The sequence below is a fragment of the Miniopterus schreibersii genome, assembly GCF_964146895.1.
Source record: "Miniopterus schreibersii genome assembly, chromosome: 12".
NCBI classification, from domain to species: domain Eukaryota; kingdom Metazoa; phylum Chordata; class Mammalia; order Chiroptera; family Miniopteridae; genus Miniopterus; species Miniopterus schreibersii.
This window is the reverse complement of record NC_138112.1, coordinates 33,291,089-33,311,363: the sequence shown is the minus strand read 5'-3', so window position 1 is coordinate 33,311,363 and position 20,275 is coordinate 33,291,089. Positions and strand designations below refer to the sequence as shown.

Genomic DNA, 20,275 nt, shown 5'->3' with positions numbered 1-20,275 from the left:
TCATGTTGCATGTCAGATGGTGTCCCGTAACTGTGTCACCGGATCTCAGAGGTCCCTTCCCACCCACCCCCACGAAGGCCCTGAGAGTGGGGGCTGCAGAGTGGGGAAGGCCATGACTGGCTGGCCTGGAGCAGGTTAGGGAGGTTGGGTTGGCCTCAGTGGAATTGGGTGCTGGGGGTTTCTGGCCTCCTCTTACCCGAGCCTTTCTCACTCTCATGCCCTCTTCATCTTTCCAGGCCATCTCTTTCATCCCTCTGTCTTCCCATAGACTCCTTCAACTTGAGAGTAGGGACCAGGTGACTCACGTCCGGTTCCTCAGAGCTCAACAAAGGGTCTGCCCAGAAAATGTTCTCCATAAAGACTTGCTGAATGAATGAATGAATGAATGAACGAATAAATGAAAGGTTGTGGTCCCAGTCCTCACTGGAATCTTAACACTGCCTTTGCCCAAGCCGTTTCCACTCCCAGATGCACCCCTCCCTCCCTTCCTCTACATAGCAGGTGGTCCCTGTCTTGCTGAGCTCAGTGCCTGCCAGGTCAGCTCTTTTCCAAATGTGTCACAGTCCCTGGAATTGGCCATGATCTTTCTCTCCCTCTTTCACCTTCTGTTATCCCTGTAGGGCCAGGCCTTGGTTTCTGCCCAGGTTACACTTTGGTCCATGTTGTAGGTGCCTGTGGACATTGATCTGAGGGGTACTGACCTCTCAGCTGGAAAAGGGTGGGGAGAGGCTGGGCTCTGCCATTTGACTGGGCAGGAATGTGACTCCTCACTGTGAAACAGCTCCTGGTCATTCTGTCATGAGGAATCATAATGTCCAGCACTGGTTGAGCAATTACCCAGCACCAGGGCTTTTCAGACCTAGCAGGAGAAAACAAAGGTCGGCTTTTATTGTAGCAGTTAATCTCCCAACATTTCCAAGAAGGGATTGTTATTCTAATTCCCATTTCACAGGTGAGGTCATGGAGGCTCAGGGAAGCAATGACATGCACAGGATTATAGGGTCATGCAGTGGCTGAGCCACCTCTTATCTCTGTGCTGAACTGTTAGGGGGAAGAATTATGAGACCAGAATTTGGGGTTGAGTGAGGAAGGCAGACAGCCTACCCAGGAGTCCCCTCCCTCTGGCCCACACTGGAACCTAGGACCCAGTCAGTGAGCAAGGACCAGGCAGAAGGAATTTTCCAACTGGATCAGCTTTTATGAGGAAATAGGGTGCCTGGGGGAGAGGAATGTTCCACTTGGGATTGGAAAGTCCAGGTGTGTTCTTCAATCTCACTACCTGGCCCATTCATGCCTTGGGAGAGCTGTGTGAGGGCCTGACCTGGATTGAATTGCTCTTGGCCCAGGAGGTGCCATGAAATGCCAGGGAAACTGGAGTTTTGGGCAATGACTGTCCCTGTCCCTGAACCTTCTGAGGGCCTTATGCAGGCTACCACCTTACTCTTGTCCGGTTCTCTCATGTGAAGTGAGGGGATTGGAATAAGAGACCTCTGGGGTCTCCCCATGACTAGGACTTCTGTTTCTAATTCATACCTGGTCTTCAGTGATCACCAGCTGGCCATCTGTCCCATTAGAGATTCCTTGCTATGTCATATGTGTCCGGTCCCTGTATGAGGCACTGTGGAAGGGATACAGCAAACAAGAGTCTGGCCTCCAGGAACATCCAGCCTTGGGGCAAAGTGGGAGGTCAGCACTCAGACAATGGCAACCCAGGGTGACCACTGCCTTGCAGTGGGAGACCTAGGCAACATGGCAACCCAAAGGAGGCCCTGAACCCTGCTTGGGGTGGGTGGGGGGGTACAGGTGGAGCATGTGAGGGTGGGCAACGGGGTCAAGGAAAGCTTTAAAAACTGGGGAACATCTGAGCTGAGCCTCAAAGGCTGAGTGGAAAGAAGGTAGAGGGGATAGCACAAGCAAGGTCACAGATGTGTTTGGGAAAGTGGACACCCACCTTCCCTGGTTTGGAACTACAGGGATAACTGGAGCGAAGGGTAGCAGTCCCTGTGTCCAGCTCATGCTGGCCCTTGAATGCCAGGCTGAAAAGTGCGAGGGAGTCAGAGAAGCGCTCAAAGCCCAGAGTGGTGGGATCAGACTGGTGCTTGAGGCAACTCCCAGGGATGAGGGGTCGGAGGGGAGTGCTGGAGGGGAGGTGGAGGACAGCAAGGGGCAGCGACCAGGTGAGAGCTGGTCGTCTGGATCAGGGGAGGGGCTTGAGATTGCCAAGGAGGGCACTTTAGAAGGTTGACTGGGTAAGAGTGGGTGACCAGTTAGGTTGGGGGTGAGGAGGGATGGGAGAGCTGACGCCCAGATTCCTGCTAAGGTCTAGGTGCTGGGGTTGGAGGGGACCTGGAGGAGAATCAGATGTGAGAATTCATGACATGTGCATCACACCTGCTCAGCAAGCCTGAGGGCTTGAGCTGGAAGGTGGTGGAGAGGTCCTCTTTACCCTACCCCCAAAAGGCAGGTCCCTGCCAGGTCCTGAGTCTCCCAGGGTTCTAACATTTGGAAAGAGGGAGGGGGCTTCAGAGGTCTGGGGGTGCTTGACTCAGGTTGTGGCCGCACCTCAGAGCACAGGTCAGACTCCCTTCCCTGGAGGGCTGGGATTGTGAGCAGAAGGTGCTGAAGACTACCAGGGGGAGGGGAGGTTTTCCAGCACTGGGAGGAAACCGGGGCTTTGCAAGATTGTTGGAAGAGCCAATGCTGTTGACCAGATGCTCCACCGTCTGCCACCCGGTGGCAGCAGGGAATATTGCAGGGAAGAGTAGGGGGAGCCAGAGGGCAATCTCCTGGTTTCTGCTTTAGCTCAAAGCAGAAACTGTGGCTGGGGAAGGAGACAGTCTGTAGCACAGGTTCATGTGCCTCTGTAGGTTTAAAAACCACTAAAAGCTTCCCTGCTCCACATACATCAACAAGCCCTATGAAAAATACCCCGAATGGGTCCACTTCTCCCCATCCCCACTGCTACTGCCCTCCTTCCCCAGCCTCAGAGCCTTTGCTTTTGCTGTTCCCTGGCCCTGGAATTTCCTCTCCCAGGGAATTCCACCTTTTACAGGGTCTCTTTCTTATCATTCAGATCTCAGCTTAACTGGCACCTCCTCTGAGAGGTGGTCCCTGATGACACTGTCTAAAGTAGCTCCCCTGGTGATTCTCCATCCTTTGTGTCTATAGCTCTATTCTTGGAACTATTTGAGGTTACTTCTTGTGCATTTGTTGATCTGAGGCTAGCTTTGAAACCAAGGCTAACTCCATGCATTACACTTTCCATCCCATCCTGCAAAGTGCCTGGGTTCTCTAATCCCCTTTATGACAACCGTAAGGTGGGGACAAAGTCCCTGGCCTGCCTATCTCTTCGGTCTGCAGAGAGAATCCCTAAGAGGAGGAGAGGCCCATGGTTGGGGGTCGGCAGTACTATCCTCGTGGACTCAGACCTGTTAGTACTGACTGCGTTTGGCCGCAGAAGAGAACAGAACCCTTACCAGGGTCCCACAGACAGGGGGTACATTTCCTCCCAGGGCCTTTTCCCCAGCAGGGCGCAGCCTGGGATTCAGGAGAGCAACCTGACATTAGCTTCTGTGCCTACCCCGCAGGAACACTGGATCACCCCACAGAAGGTCACGCACATCAAGCCCATGCACCCCACATCGGTCCATGGCGTGGAGGACATGATCCGCCTGGGGGACCTCAATGAGGCTGGCATCCTGCGCAACCTGCTCATCCGCTACCGGGACCACCTCATCTATGTGAGCGCCGCCCTGCCCAGCCTGCCCCAGCCCGCCTGCGCTGCCCAGGGGCCTAGCCTGAGCCGGCCAGGCCTGCTGCGGCCAGGGGCCAGGGATCCTCTGCCTGTATCCCTCAGTCTGCCTCATCCTTTGGGCCGTGGCCTGTGGTCTGTGGCTGGGGAAGGAGGCAGTTTGCAGCACAGGTTCATGTGCCTCTGTAGGTTTTGAAACCACCGGGAAGCCGGGGCGGAGTTGGTGAGAGGCTCAGTGCTTTGCTCGGAGACAGGGAACTGCCGCCCCTTCTGGGTCTGCTGTGGGGTCTGGGCCTATTGTTCGGTCCTCAAGGTCAAGAGAGGATGGGTTGGGAGTCTGTATCCTCGGGCAGGGGATGGAGGAGGGAACATGCTCCTTGACCTCCCTCCCCCAAACCTCATCATCATAACCAGTCAAACACAGGCCCGCACTCCACCCTGAAACTCAAGAGGACAAATACAGACAGTCTCGCTCAGACAGGACTGAGCTGATCCCAGGAGGTGGGCTGAGGTCATCAGAACAAGAAGGGCCCTTGGTGATCACTTAGTCCCAAGGTTCTCACACTTTTTGGCCCCAGGAACCCTTTATCCTCTTAAAAATTATTATGAACCCCAAAGTATATTTATGTAGGTGATATTGATTGATATTTACTACATTAGAAGTTAAAAGTGGGAACCTTTAAAATTTTATTAATTCATTTAAAAATAACCATAAAAATCTATTATAGCATGTTTTCATGAAAAAGAACTATACTTGCCCCCCCCCCCCCAAGTAGTGAGAAGAGTGACTTTGTTTTACAGTATTTTCAAATATCTTTAATGTCTGGCTTTAATGGAAGACACCTGGATTCTCATATCTGTTTCGCATCCACTCTGATGTGCTATTGTTTTGGTTGAAGTGTATGAAGAAAATCTGGCCTCACTGGTAGTTGGGTGGAAAAGAAAAGACCTTGCTGACTTCCTGAAAGGGTCTGGGGATCTTCAGAGATCTTTGGGCCACACTCAGCATTGCTGATCTAGTCCAATAGCCCCATTTTACAGACAGGAAAACTGAGATTCCACAAGGTTTACAGGGTTTAGCCAGGCCCACGGCTGTGCGTTGGGGTCACAGCATGGCTCTGACCCAGCCCCTCCCTCAAGCAGCTCATGGGTGAAGGTAACTGGATGTGCAGCAACAGGCAGAGAGCAGAGGGAGCCCCTTGAGGGCTGGTCCCCAGGCCCTGGGCAAGCTGGTGTGGAGGGCATGCTTGGGGGGCATGTGGGGTGATGAGAGCCTGAGAGAAGTGCAGAGAAGGTTCCAAGGGATTTGTAGGAGTGAGGTGTCACTCTCAGCTTGAGGAGAATGGTGGGGTTCCTGGAGGTAGGTGAGGTAGGCTGGTAGAGATGGCATTCAGGAAAGGGCACTGCATGGATAGAGGGCAGGAGGCAGGACCACGCCCGGTGAGTGAACGGCACAGTCACTCACTCAGGTTGTCAGGACTCTGAAGGGGAGCCAAGGAATCAGGGTGGGAGTCTGAGGGAGTCCAGGGTTGTCCCTGAGGAATCACAGCAAGGGCCCTGGCATTGTGGCCCCTCATCTGCTAAGGAGGCCCTCTGCCACCCTCCCCACTCTGGGTCCCTCTGGGCTTCAGACGCCCAAGGAGAGCCTGTGTCTGGTCCCTTTACGTCATCCATTGCACAGGCACAGCAAGCCACTGTCGCAGGAAGCCCCTTTGCACTGACAAAGCCCCTCACTCTTTCCCTCGCCCACAGTGGGGCAGGGCAGAGATGGCACCCCCGGACACGAGCAGTGTCACTCAACGGGGGGGGGGACTAGAACTCGAGCCAAGGCCAGAGATACCCCAGGAATCTGCACCCAGCTGTTGGCAGTTCCCTCCTTGCTCTCTCCCTGGATGGCGGGTGGACACAGGAGGGTCCTGAGGCTCTCCGTGGCCATCACTCCTGCTGGGTGGAGTCTGGCGTTGGGTCTGAGGTTAGCAGGGAGCTGCCCAGCTGCTGGAGGCCACTGTCAGAGCTCATTTCCTGACCTGGTCCCTGTCAGGGTGCTGGGAGCCCCTCACAGGGAGGAGCTGAGTGAGATGGGCGTTGTCTCCACTGGGGACCCTCAGACCATGTCTGAGAATCACTCAGAGGCATGGAGGTGGTTATTTCTCACACAGTTTGGTTTTTTTCTCAGACACACTGGTTCCTCTCGTGGGAGGGAGGTGGTTAGTAGCCTGAATCAAGGAACAAAGGCAAAAACAGGATTCATAAGGGTTGGGGGTGGAAAATGTCAGACAGTCCGGGGTCAGTGAATCCTGTTTGTGAAGTTTTAGGGGGGAGACTGATTGGCTGGCAGCTAGCGGAGCAGCCTGGACATTGTGTCCTTGAGTAGGCTGACTAGGGGGGTCAAAGGAAAGAACTCCAGACGTTTATAGATTCTCCAGAAAATTCCAAAATCTGCACCATTTGCCTCATTAGATGTGTCACTAGTTACCTTTCTGACCACTTTTCTGGGAGAGGGAGAGGCGACTGGGAGGGGACAAGGGACGGAGCCGAGAGGAGGCATGTGTCTAAGCTGCCTTCTTATTCAGAGGCTATGGTCAGAAAACCCAGCCAGGGCACCTGGAAGATCCCAGCTCCGATGGTCCGCGGGCCTAAGATTCTGGGTGTCTGGAGAGTTGCTCTAAGAATTGCAGGGCTCAAGGAGGTTTCCTCCACTTGAGGGCTCCAGGATCCTGTGACTGGGTGGATGATGCAGGAGTACAGCAGGGCTTTGAAGAAGCAGTTGGGCCATTGTCCCACTCAGAAACCGTACCTGTCCCTAACCATGGCAACCCCTGGTCACTTCATGGCTTGGGTTACCCTGAGCACAGCCCCATACACCCAGGATTTCCTCAGATTACCACACCACTCACAGTCATGAGCAGGGGAGACACCCTGTCCCTGACTGTCTGCCCTGGGCTTGCCTGCTCCAGCTGGCCCGCCCCCCAAGAGCCTGGGGGACACAGTACCCCAGGGCCAAAAATAGGAGAGGGACCCCAGAGAACACCTAGAAATCTCTCACTGGATGGTGGCAGAGGCCAGGGGCTGTCCCTGGGCTCTGCAGGGGAGAGGTGGCAGGGCTGATGGGGACCCAGGACTTCGTGATGTTGAACAGAGGTCTAGAAGCCTGGGTCCAGGTTTTGGCATGTGGCCTCTGCAGAGTCTCTGCCACTCTCTCATCACAGCCTTCTCGCTGGCACAGTGAGACTCCTTGGGTGGACACCTCTGTGACTTTGGGAAGGTATGTGTGTCCTAGGATGTGTGTTTTGGTTTCCATGATCTGCTAAGGTAGAGGCCGCAGGCTGGCCAGCCTGAGGGCTTCCCGGAGGAGGTGAAGCTTGAAAAAATCGATTCCTGCCACATCGTCTCTGGCCCCAGGGAGGCCCCCTGGTCTCCCCAGGAGACTTGGAGGCCCCTTAGGACTTGTGTGCTGTGCTCAAGGCTCGGGAATGGTCCTTATCTGTCCTCCAGCCCAGCCCATGGCCCCACAGGGCAGGTTTTATTACTGGAGACTTGAGCAAGAGACCTGTGCTGGGTAGGTGGGCATTAACTGTCTGCTGACTGTGGACTCTCGGAGAGAGAGAGCCAGAGGGCTCAGGAAGCAGTGCTGAGTGTCTCGGGATGGCTGGGCACTGAGGCCCAGAGGGGCAGGCAAGCCTGGGTCTCCCTGCTAGCAGTGGTCAAGCCTCTTGCTCCCCACCACCCCGCGCCTCCCCTTCCCCAGCAGCAGCTCCACAGTCCCCAAGGTGCATCCTCAGATTTGGGGAAGTCCAGGTGGGAAGGAGGGAGCTGGGGCTCTGCTGCCACGGTCCCTTGCTCATCCCAGTCCCTGCTTATCTGCTGTGTGAGCTTGAAGTCCTCCCCTTCTCGGAGGCTCAGTTCTCCCGAGAAGGGAATGTGACTACACCTCTCAGTGGCCTTCTGAGGAGCTAAGGGGGAGACGGAGTGCAAGTTGCAAAGTGCACTTTTGAACCCGACAGGGAACTTCCTGGCGGTTGGTGTGTTTTTGTCCTTCTGCCGGGGAGGGTCCTCCCCCTGAAGGAAGAGGCCTTGTGTTTATTATTTGTTTTGAAATGGGTATATGTGCTACAAATTAGAACTTTTTCCTTCTGCCACGCAGAGAACCACAGCCGTTAATTTCTAATCTATCCTCCAAAAGGAAGGCTATATATCTCTCCCTCCCCGGCTCCCGGGTTCCACACTGCTCCTACCATCTGTCCTCACTGTGAATCATGGGGTCAGGCGGGCCAGATGAAGGCCTGTGATGGATATATGTATAGGTCATCCCTTGGTCTACACAGGGGATTGGCTTCAGGACCACCAGCCAATACCAAAATCCAGGTTGCTCAAGTCCCTTGTATAAAAAGGTGTAGCATTGCCCTGGCCCTGGCCGGCGTTGCTCAGTGGTTAGAGCATCAGCCTGTGCACTGAAGGGTCAGGGGTTCGATTGCCTGTCAAGGGCACACACCTGGGTTGCAGGTTCAATCCCCACCCCCAGTCGGGGCCTGTGCAGGAGGCAACCAGTCGATGTGTCTCTCACATCGATGTTTCTCCCTCTCTCTGCTCCCTCCCTCGCTCTCTCCCTCCCTCCCTTCCACTCTCTCAAAAATCAATGGAAAAAATATCCTCAGGTGAGAATTAACAATAACAAAAAGGTGTAGTCGTTGCATATAACCCACACACATCCTCCTGTATACTTTAAATCATCTCTAGATTACTTATAATACCTAATACAATGTAAATGCTATGTAAATAGTTGTTACACTGCATTGTTTAGGGCAACAAGGGCAATAAAAAGTCTGTACATGTTCAGTCCAGACCCCACCATCATAGGCCTAACTACATAGTACGTCAGCAACAATGTAACCCCCCCAAATATTTTTGATCCGTGTTTGGTTGAATCCAAAGATGGGGAACCCGTGGATGCAGAGGGCTGACTGTATATGTATATACATCATATATATGGTGTAAGAAATATATATACGATTAAAAATTCTTGTCTACCCAGCCTGTAGCATGTTCCCACACTGTTCTGTGCTTTTCCACTAGCCACGTACGTGTCCGGGCCATCCTTCCCACCAGTGTATGTAGGGCTGCCTCAGTGTTGCTGACAGGCTTGTCCCCTGAGCTCCCTTCCCTGCTATTTCCTGGGCAGCAGGTACTTTCTTCACCCATTAATGTAGTCGCCCTTTCAGTTAGTCAGCACACATTTGCTGAGCGTCCTATGTGCTGTGCAGGGTATAGGGGAGAGCAAGGCTGGGGGCAGGGCCTTGGACCAGAATTACAGGGTCAGGTGGGCCAGGTGAAGAGCTGTGATGGGTCACACAGGAGGGTGCCCGGCTGCCTGCAGGGGCCTCATCTCAGCTTGGACAGGAAAGATGGGCAGGAATTAGCTGGGTGAAGGACAGAGGATGGAGTATGAGGTTTTTAAGTGAGGTGTTTAATATGGAGGGAGCCTCTGGCTGTGAGGTGCAGCTGGCGAGGGCCAGGGCTCGGGGTCTTGTGGGCAGGGAAAGGATATGGACTTTGTCTTGAGGCCATGGGAAGCCACCTGAGGGTTTTCAGGAGTTGCCAACGTGCTCAGACATTTAAAAAGCTGACCCTGCTTGCAGTAGAAGATAGATGGTAGGAGGCAGTGTGGAACTTGGAGCCCAGGAGGGAGGTGCCTGGCCAGGGGGTGTCCATGCTGATGGAGAGAGGTGGGCTGGTAGGAAGGAGAGGGAGGTGTCGAGGGGACTCCCAGGTCCTGCCCTGCCTGGTGAAGAATGGTGGTGGCATTGCTGGCTGAGCTGCAAGGCTGAGGAGGAGCAGGCTTGGAAGGGAGAGGAGCTCTGCTCTGGACAGGCAGGTGGACATCAAGTGGGAACATCCAGGAGGCAGGGGACTGAGAGGCCTGGTGCTCAGGAGGGCCCTCTGGACTGTGGGCACAGTGGAGAGGGCCATGGAAGCCCTTGTGGGAGAAGGGGGTCGAGGCCCAGGCCTGGGAAGGCTGTTCCTGGTGTCTCTGAATGCCCTTGGCCCTCTCTGGCATTGCCCTTTCCCCACCCTGGGTCACGGAGCCTGCTCTCAGGCCACCTCTGGCTCTGACTCCCCTCCCGGTGACTGGGTCATTAGGTCTGAAATACTGTCTCTGCCTCCAGCCTCTGCGGCTGCTATTCATCTTCCCACAGCTGCCAGGGCGACCTTTCTCCCGCAGACCTCCCAAATGTCACGCCCTTTCATGCTTCTGTGCTTGAGTCCCACTGAGAGGCCTCGACCCCCCTCTCACATGGGCCTCCTCTGAGCTCCCACAGCCCCAGGTTTTCCCTTCCTGGCCCCCAGTGTCTTGCTGCCAGCTGAGTGCCGCAGAGAAGGGGTCCTGAATGACCGCATGGAGCCGGCCATGCTCTGTGGGTCACCGGCCAGGCGGCTGAGCTTCGCCTTATGAAGGAGGTATAAAGAGGAAAGGACAGCCGCTCTGCCCCAGGCGCCTGGCAAAGGTCATGCCCTTTTGTCTTCACAATAGCCTGGGAGGTGGATGTGAACCATCCCCCACTTTTACAGATGAGCAAACTCAGGCTAAATGACTCAAAGTGATCTGCCAAAGGGCTTTTCTTTGTGGTCACTCCCCCACCCAGGGACCAGAGTCCAGCTGGTCCCACAGCCGGGCAGGGCTGAGCTGTAGGGGAAGATGCTGGGGTGTCGGCAGGTTCTGCTCTGAGAAGCTAGCCCAGCCCTGGGCTGTGTGGGGTGTTGTTGGTGGAGAAGGACCTTATCTCCCTGTTCCCCACTGACCAGTTTCCAACCTCCGACCAGCTGTGGCGGGTGGGTGAGTGCGGCACAGAGCCTGCTCTGCACTTGGCCTCCCCGCTCCCCTTCAGCCCCCCTGTTCCCCGGTCCTGCCCTGTCTCTCCCTGCTTGGGCTCTTGAGCACTGTCAGTTGGTCAGCACGGTGAGGCTCAGCTGCCTCTGGCATGGGCTGCTTGAAGGAAGAGCCCGGGAGGGAGAGGAGAGTCCTGCGGGGCACAGAGAAGGGTGGTGCCAGGCCAGGTCTCCTACCCCAGAGCTGCAGAGCCAGGACTGGATCCAGGGTGTCAGGCGCTCAGCCCAGGGCTTTGAGCCACCACACCTGGCCCCCGGGGTGGGCGTTTTCCCTGCCAGCAGCAGTGCCTTTCCTACATGGCCACCTTGGGCTGAGGCTGCTGGGGCATGGCTGTGGCACTAAGCCCTAGGCTGGAGGGGATGGGTGGGACTGTCACCTCCCCTATGAGATCACATCTTTCTTCAGCCTGTCTAAGCCCAGATGTCAACACATCCATCACCAATTAGTCTCAGACTGACTTTTTCAGGTTGGGGTGGGAAGGGGCAGGAGGAGGGAGCAGTAACCCCGAAGTGCTTCACTGTGTTTTGGTGGCCTTGTTGTCCCTTGAGTGGCAGGGCTGGGCCCACAGCAGGAAATTTTGCACACAGGTGGGCATTCTGTGCACTAAGAAAGGAGCCCACAGAGAGGGGTCCCCAGAAGGCGCTCTGAGATGCATTGGCCCTGAGCCTGCACTAACCAGGATGTCTAGAAGGGCTCTGTGTCTGAGGATGGGCAGTGCTGCAGGGACTGGGGCCCACTCAGCCCCCAAACCATATACCCCAGTCCCGTCAGCTCTTTATGGCTTGTTTCCATTCCCTCTGTTCTAGAAGGATCCAGTTTAGAATTTCACTCTAGAAGTTTGGGCTGCAAGGCTTGGGGGCAAAGTGAGCCAGCACTTAAGGAGTAGTTATAGTGTGCTGTGAATTTTCTTTAGTTGTTATAAGTAATTGTTTTGTGCCCATTTTACAGATAAAGATAAAGAAATCAAGGCTTAGAGACCCTCTCCTCACTTCCTCCCTTCATCAAATGTTACTGACCCCTACTCTGAGCCAGACCCAATACCAGTCTGAAGACCTGCCCCCAGATCATAGGGAGGCAGGATTCTGACCCCAGAGCCATGTGACTCCAAAGCCAGTGCTGCCCCTTCCAGAGGGATGAAGCAGGCAGACCTGAGCTCTTTCTACAGTCAGAGCCTCCCACACGGGACGTGGTGAGCTCCCTGGTCTTTGTTATCCACAGACATACACAGGCTCCATCCTGGTGGCTGTGAACCCCTACCAGCTGCTTTCCATCTACTCGCCAGAGCACATCCGCCAGTACACCAACAAGAAGATTGGGGAGATGCCCCCGCACATCTTCGCCATCGCCGACAATTGTTACTTCAACATGAAACGCAACAGCCGTGATCAGTGCTGCATCATCAGGTGGGCGGCCCAGCACCAGTGTGGCGCTCCAGGCCTAACCCCAGAGCTCTAGCTATGTGCTTCTGCTAATGTCTCATAATATAATCACGTCCCCTTCCCTGGGTCTTATATCTCTGTTAATACTACCAACGCTCATGTTAGCTTTTGAGGCCAACCTTACTTACTGCTGGTTCCTGTTAAGTTATGGTCAGTTGAAAGCTCAGGATCCTGTTCTTTCTTGGGCAGAGTGCAAAAGGACAGAGCATGATCCAGCATCTAATACATACCATGCTCTGTGGCAAGTAGGGGTGGAAGGTTGTGCATGTCTGAATGAAGGGGAAGGAACCTAACCTTCAGCTGTGGCAGAGCAATGAGCTCCCTTAGCCTTCCTCCAGCCCTGGAAGGTCTATAGTGTCAGCCCATTACACAGATGGGGGAGAGGGGGAAGGGAAGCAGCTTGGGCTACAGCCCCGTGGGGAGGGGGACAATGCAGACTGTGACAGGCCCTGCCTTTCTCTGGGAATCCTCTGCAGTGGGGAGTCTGGGGCAGGGAAGACCGAGAGCACGAAGCTGATCTTGCAGTTCCTGGCTGCCATCAGTGGGCAGCACTCATGGATCGAGCAGCAGGTGCTGGAGGCCACCCCCATCCTGGAAGGTAGGGCCAGGGATCCCAGGGCGGGGTGGGGTGGCTGGGTGGGGGCTGACCTTGCCCGTGACCCTCTACCCACCCTGAAGCATTCGGGAATGCCAAGACCATCCGCAACGACAACTCAAGCCGCTTCGGGAAGTACATTGACATCCACTTCAACAAGCGGGGTGCCATCGAGGGCGCCAAGATAGAGCAGTACCTGCTGGAGAAGTCACGCGTCTGTCGCCAGGTGGGCCCGGGGCCGGGGACAGAGCTGGGCCTGCACAGGACCCGGAGCCACAGTGCTGGGTGGTATTTACACCATCTGAATAGCCTCAGTTGTCCCTGGGTGGCTACCTGCTTGCCTGTGTCTGAAATCCCACCAGGGGAGCTTTTTCATAAAAGCCAGTTGTTAAAACAGCAAACCATGTTTCTACTCTTGACTGATTCCTGATGGCCTCCTGATGGCCTCCTCCTGCCCTCCTGCCCTCCTGCCCCTGTCGCCTAACACCTGTGCCCACATTTTCAGGCCCCTGATGAAAGGAATTACCACGTGTTCTACTGCATGCTGGAGGGCATGAGTGAGGACCAGAAGAAGAAGCTGGGCCTGGGCCAGGCCACGGACTATAACTACTTGGCTATGGTGAGGCCCGGTGGGGGAGCCAGGGAGGGGGCCATCCATCCTAGTGGGGTTGGGGCAGCCTGCCCAGCCCCTCCCTAGTTCTAGGCTCCGTGCGTGGGAATTTCCTTGTGGGCTTTCTCCTGTCCCCTCACCCGCCCCAGTCCACCCTGGGCTTGCGTGTGCCATAAGGTCTGTTCCCTACTTGGGCACACACCTGCCCAAGACACACCATAGACACACATTTTAAATGTGTGTAGGTGTCCTAGACCCAGGGACACATAAACACGCACACCTATGTGTACATGCACACGGACCCACCTGTACACATACGCTGTGTTAGTTGAGTCTTTGAGGGCATGAAGACTGGGACCTCTGCCAGGCCCCCAGGAGTGCAGGGTGCAGGTCGCTGTGGCTTCGTATTCGAGGGCTCGCTGATTGCAGGGCTCTTGTGCCAGCCTCTTGCCGCTGGCAGACCACCAAGGGCTATTGCTACCACCCAGAACTAAGTGGGTGGCCATGCACACTGCAGGCTGGCTTGGGGGGCACCAGCTTCCTTAGTCTTGGGGAAACCTTATTGCTGGTTGCCTGGAGCTGGCTGGACTGAGCCAATGGCACCTGAGGGATGTGGGACAACAAAGGCGCAGGTATGTGTGTACATGTGTGTTATAGGTATAACAGGTCTTCCTGGACACTTCCTGTAGCTGCCTGGCCTGGCACACTTGCACACACACACACACACACACACACACACACGAGTCTTATAGGCACACACAGTGGGGCAGGCCCTGTCAATGCTCCTTCCACCCCAGGCTGCATCTGGTAAGGGGTTCAAGTCCCTGAGGGTGGGTGTCCATGGGTTGAGGGGAGCATGGAAATGCTTTGGTGCTGTGCCTGCCAGGAAGGGTGACAGACCAGGCCTGGCATCAGTGACCCAGCTCCTCTTACTCAGGAGAAAATGGGGCATCCAGGGTTTAGATCTAGGAAATGTGTCCTTGAGAAGCCCAGGCAGAGCTTTCTAGACTTTCTGGAGGAGTTGTGGTCTCACTAGGTGAGGTCTGTGCCCAGAGAGCCCCAGGTTGGCTTGGCTTGTCAGTGAGGGCCCCCCCCTGATGCTCTCTTGCACCCACTCTCCCACCCTTGCCCACCAGGGTAACTGCACAACCTGTGAGGGCCGGGAGGACAGCCAGGAGTATGCCAACATCCGCTCTGCAATGAAGGTTCTCATGTTCACCGACACCGAGAACTGGGAGATCTCGAAGCTCCTGGCCTCCATCCTGCACCTGGGAAACCTGCAGTATGAGGGTGAGGGGCCGAATAGCACCCCACTCCCCCTAACCCTGCACTGGATCCCAGGCAGCGTTACACCTAGCTGTCCAGGGGATACTGGTGGCTCAGTTTCTGTCTCAGCATGTACCTTCTTTGGGAGAATGCACCTGTGGTGGATTTGAATAGGTCTCCTGGCTTCAGGTGTGGTTTCGCTGCGCTGAAATTCTACCACGGAGATGTACATATAAACTGTAATGGGGGTTGACTATTGGCCCTTTAAGGCCACTTCCAAATTTAGTGTCTTCTTTAAGGTCAGATGTCTTGGAGAGGCGTTAAATTTTTTAATTAATTCATGCTAAGGTGTGAGTGACAAAATAGCCATCCTCAGAAAAGGGGGAAGGCTAGAAAAGAGAACACATTCACTCATCTAACACTCCCTGGTCACCTACTATGTGCAGGCTGGGAGGTGGCCCTCTGAGGCAGGCACCAAGTCCCACTTTGCTCTTGTCCCACATGGCCCCTAGACTTGAGCTTAAGTCAAAACTGTCCCTGTGGGAAAGTTTTAGTGAATGAATGAATAATCCCAGCTCTAAGAAGCTTATAGTCTAGTGAGTCTTAAAAGACTAAGAGAATGCATAAATAATGTAACAACAAATCGATGTTTCTCTCTCTCTAAAAAGGAGAGACTAAGAGAAGTGAAGAAAGGGTTACCAGGCAGAAGGAAGAGTTGATGCAAAGTCTCTGAGGCCTGAGGGAGCAGGGCACATTTGGGGGAGAACAGATAGTACCAGGCACTAAACTGAGCAAGTTCATGAAACCTGTCTCATAGGAGCCACGGGTTGTTCTGGGAGCCTGGAGTAGAGGCTGGAGGGGAGGGGCATGACTGCCAGTGTCTGATACCTGGGTGCCAGGCATAGAGCCAGATGTTGGATACACACAGTTTCTATGCTCATGGTGCTCATAGTTCATGATGAGAACATTCATCCAACATACACTGACCCAGAGAAGCATTTAACCACAGCAAGCCCCTGAGTGCAGGTGTGGCATTCAGTCCCCTTAGACCGCCCCTTTTCCCCATGCCCACCCTTCCTTGCCTGAAGCTGTGCCCTCTTGCTGCTAACAGCCCGAACATTTGAAAACCTGGATGCCTGCGAGGTCCTCTTCTCCCCATCCCTGGCCACGGCTGCATCGTTGCTCGAGGTCAGTGCCCAGCCTTCTGTCCCCACAGCTGCTTTTGTCTCTCTCAGAGGGACAGTTTTGACTCCAGGCTCAGGGGCTGGGCATGTGGGACTCAAGGAGCTGGGGCCTCTGCTTGGGAAAGTTCTAGAAATTCAACACTGAGAGCCCACTGTGTACAGAACCTGTGCTGGGCATGGGTCCCTAGGAGGAGTAGAGCCCAGAGCTTGGGAGCCACATTACCTGTCTTAGCCCAGTTGCTCCTGGGGATGGTGGGGGCTTAGGGGACCAGGGTTGGGGACCCTGAGTAAATCAGTCTGTTAGTCTTTTAGCAAACACTTACTAGGCTCCTGGGATGAAAAACTGCATCGAATAAAGCCAGAGCAAGAGCAAGAGCAAATCCTGGGAGGGACAGGTAACAGGCTGTGGGGACAGGCAGGGGCTGTCAAAGAGGGAGCAGTTCCTTCCAGGTAGTGTTTGGGTGGGATTGGGTGGTTGGGGAGGATTTGGCTTTAGGGCCGTGGGGAAGGGCATTCTGAGTGGAAGGAACAGCCTGACTGGTCATGAAGTGAGAAGAGGATTCTAGGTGTGGTGGGAGTTCTAGGGAGGGATTAGCTGGCAAGTGGCTGGGTGAGCTCCTAGATGTCGCCCCACCAGGTGAACCCCCCAGACCTGATGAACTGTCTGACCAGCCGCACCCTCATCACCCGTGGTGAGACGGTGTCCACCCCGCTCAGCAGGGAGCAGGCGCTGGATGTTCGAGATGCCTTTGTCAAGGTGGGTTTATGGAGTGGCCTCCTACCCTCCCCACTCCTCCGGAGGATGGGTTGTTGATGGGCAGGAGCTGAGGAGTCCTCAGAGCTGGTGGACATTTGGGCCATGACTCCGGCCTGCCCTTGGGCCCAGGCTCCGGCCACTGGCTCTCTCTGGGGCCTGAGCAAGTCTGCCTTCCGCTGAGTCCCACATGGGTTGGGGGTTGTGCCTTCCAGGGGCCCTGCCAGCTCTGGTTGCCTTGGGCCCTCCACCCTGGTCACCCACCAAGAATGGGCCCTCCAATCTTGTTCCTCATGCTGGGTCATATTCTTTGGGCACTCTGTCTGCTGTGCTGTTCTTAGCTCAGGGGACACCCTCTCTGGTCTCTTCAGAGAAGACATTGAATAAGGGCTGGATTTGGTGGGGAGGGCTCCAAATCCTGCCTGTTTCCACAGTCACAGGTTTGCTATTCATTGCGTTCCTCCCTGCTCTAGGCCCTGTGCTGAGCTCTGGGACCCTCAAGGTATTCAGAGCTGATGGGGAGACAGAGATGGATGGAGAAATGGAACCCCAAAGGGCTCCTTCCCAAACTGTGAAGTCAGGGAAGGTTCCTTGGGGGAGTTTTCAAAAATGAATAGGAATTTTTCAAGCAGAAAAGGGTGCTCCAGGCAGAGGGAACAGCTTGAGTAATGGCTTGGGAGTTTCAAAGAGCATGCTATCCCATGGAAGGGGCCGGAGCAAGGCCACAGAGGGCCCAGGAGCTGGGCCTGTCTCCATGGGAGGGTGTGGCTGGGTCCAGAGGCTGAAGCAGTCGCCCTGCCTCTCAGGGGATCTACGGGCGGCTCTTCGTGTGGATTGTAGACAAGATCAATGCCGCGATTTACAAGCCCCCCTCCCAGGACGTGAAGAACTCTCGCCGGTCCATCGGCCTCCTGGACATCTTTGGATTCGAGAACTTCGCTGTGAACAGGTAACATGTGGAGCTCCACCTGAGAGGTTGGAGAGTCCACAACAAGAACGCTGCACATGGAGCCAGAGCTGGGCCCCTGAGCCGTAGAGCAGGGCCAACACCCACTCATCCCATGTGTCCCCGTGTCCCTTGTGCACCCCTCCCCCAGCTTCGAGCAGCTCTGCATCAACTTCGCCAACGAGCACTTGCAGCAGTTCTTCGTGCGGCACGTGTTCAAGCTGGAGCAGGAGGAGTATGACCTGGAGAGCATCGACTGGCTGCACATCGAGTTCACTGACAACCAGGAGGCCCTGGACATGATTGCCAACAAGCCCATGAACATCATCTCCCTCATTGATGAGGAGAGCAAGTTCCCCAAGGTGGGCCTGTGGCAGGGAGGGACCCTCCGCACCAAGCCTCAGCTTTTCTCATCTGCAAAATGGGGCTAATGACACCTGCCAGTTAGGGTAGCTCTGGTGTATTTATCTGACATCTGGAAATCACCTATAGTCCTTTGGGTTCTGCACCAAATAATGAAGATCTAAGCATGTAGCTGGTACAGAATAGGTGCTCCAGGCACGGACTAGGTCTTGGAGTTAGGGAAGGATTGCTCCCACGATTTTACACCCAGGAATAGATTTTTTCTAAATGGAATATACTATCACGGTTGTGTTTTTCCACTTCACCCACTTAACAGATGGGGAAATGGAGGCCCAGGGAGCTCCTGTGTGGGCTATAAATAAAGGGAGGGAAGCTCTTGGGAAAGGCAGAACAGAGGGTGCAAAGACATGGGGCAGGACATAGTGGGGGCTGGTGGAGAGAGGGGAAAGTGGCTCTACAGCTGCCCCTTGCTTCCCACAGGGCACAGACACCACCATGTTGCATAAGTTGAACTCCCAGCACAAGCTCAACTCGAACTATATCCCTCCCAAGAACAACCATGACACCCAGTTCGGGATCAATCACTTTGCCGGTATCGTCTACTATGAGAGTCAAGGTACAAGCAGGCTGACGGGGTGGCTGATCTGTGTGTGCCCCTCCCTGCCTTACCCTTCTCCAGCCGAGGACAGAGATATCAGGTCCTGGAACAGAGACGGAACATTGAGATCAGTGATTTTTTTTGGGGGGGGGGGGATTAAAAAATATAGTAGTAAAAGAAAGATATAAAATGTACTATTTGAACATTTTTAAGCCTACAATTCAGCAGCATAAAGTTATTCACAATATGGTGCAACCATCATCACTATCCATTTCCAGAGCCTATTCATTGCCCCGAATAGAAGCTCTGTGACCATTAACAATAACTCCCCATGTCCCTAGCCTCTGATATCCTCTGTCCCACTTTCTACCTTACATATTCGACTACTTTAAGTACCTCATTTAAGTGGAATCGTACAATATTTGGCCTTTTGTGTTTGGCTTAGTTCACTTAGCATAATGTCCTCAAGGCTCACGCCTGTCACAGCATGCGTCCTTTCTGTTTCTCCATTCATCTGTTGATGGGCGTTTGAGCTACTTCCACCTTTTGGCCATTGCAAATAATACTACTGTGAACATGGTGTGCAGGTATTCGTTTGAGTCCCTGCTTTTAATTCTTCGGGATGAGCTCAATGCTCTTTTGTATATATGGGAAACTGAGGCTCATAATGGGGGGAGGTTTAACTGTCCTTACATGACACAGCCCATTGGATGCAAAGCCAGGCCTAGAACCAGCCCTTGGGCACCCGTCTCCTGCCCCACCCTAGCAAGGACCCCCCATTAACCAGCTTCTAATTCCCCAATCCTTGGGAATGGCAGCCTTCTTTGGGATCTGTGTGATGCAGGGAAGCCTCCCTGGGCTGGCATCAGGGGTCCTGGGTTTGGGTCTTAACTCTGCCTGTGCCTTGCTGTGTGATGTTAGGCACCTTGCTTAGCTTCTCTGAACATCGGTGTACTCTCTTGTGAGATGAGAAGACAATGCCTGCTTGTCCCACTCCTCTGGGGGTAGTTGTGAGCATTGATGCTGTGAGGGCACTTTGTGAAACATCAGGCAAGCTATTTTGAGTTAATTTTTTTACTACTGGCTAGTACCAGATCAACATGTATTCTCTCCTAGGTGACACTTACTTAACAAGGGCTTTTAACACCTTTGTTTAAAAGACTAAGACTGGCATTTAAAGCATTGGGGTTCAGTCAGGAAGGTGCCCCATTCCCTCCTGGGGACACACCTCCTGCCCTTCTCTCTGGCCAGCCTAAAGAGGGGGGCTGTGTGGTTGGGACGATGGAGTCTCAGTTCTGGCTCTGCCCTCACTTTCTCTGTGACCTTGGCCAGCTGCTGTCCTCTCTAGGCCTCAGTGTCCCTCGCTGTAACATGGATGTGGGTGAACTAGGCAAATTCTGAGGGTCCTCTTGTCCTTTGGGGAGGATTTGGGGGCAGGGCTGAGTCTTGTCAGGTGGAGGCTACTGGAGCTGGCGACGTGTGGCTACTCTTTGCCTCTGCCCAGGCTTCCTGGAGAAGAACCGGGATACCCTGCACGGGGACATCATCCAGCTGGTCCACTCCTCCAGGAACAAGTTCATCAAGCAGATCTTCCAAGCCGACGTCGCCATGGTAACGTCAGGGCAGGCCTTCCATGGGGCAGGAAGGGTCCCCAGGAGTCAGGTCACTGTCTAGGCACCCCTTGTCCAGCAGCTTCAGCAGATTTCCTTTGGCTGCAGAGCAGGGACAGTGCTTTCCTGTGCTTCTAGGAGGGGTCGGGGGGGGCCTCCAATATCCTCCCACATAGTCCTCTTGTACTGATTGGGGGGGCAGGGGTGCAAAGCCCAGAGAAGGGTTACATAAGAGGTCACGAACAGAGCCTGATCAGGACTCAGTTTACCATG

The 20,275-nt window shown here is 54.5% G+C and overlaps 1 protein-coding gene across 3 annotated transcripts in view; it reads left to right on the top strand.

Annotated features, from left to right (window-relative positions):
* The window catches only part of MYO7A (myosin VIIA), a 64,138-nt gene that overhangs the window by 1,594 nt on the left and 42,269 nt on the right, over positions 1–20,275 (top strand). For all 3 annotated transcript variants that reach the window (XM_081154844.1, XM_081154843.1, XM_081154842.1), the window contains exons 2-13: positions 3,588–3,740; positions 11,856–12,040; positions 12,553–12,674; positions 12,755–12,897; positions 13,177–13,290; positions 14,418–14,571; positions 15,659–15,735; positions 16,369–16,488; positions 17,292–17,434; positions 17,583–17,793; positions 18,275–18,410; positions 19,897–20,003. In XM_081154844.1, the coding sequence (XP_081010970.1) occupies positions 3,588–3,740; positions 11,856–12,040; positions 12,553–12,674; positions 12,755–12,897; positions 13,177–13,290; positions 14,418–14,571; positions 15,659–15,735; positions 16,369–16,488; positions 17,292–17,434; positions 17,583–17,793; positions 18,275–18,410; positions 19,897–20,003 (1,665 nt within the window). The remainder of the gene's footprint in view (positions 1–3,587; positions 3,741–11,855; positions 12,041–12,552; positions 12,675–12,754; positions 12,898–13,176; positions 13,291–14,417; positions 14,572–15,658; positions 15,736–16,368; positions 16,489–17,291; positions 17,435–17,582; positions 17,794–18,274; positions 18,411–19,896; positions 20,004–20,275) is intronic.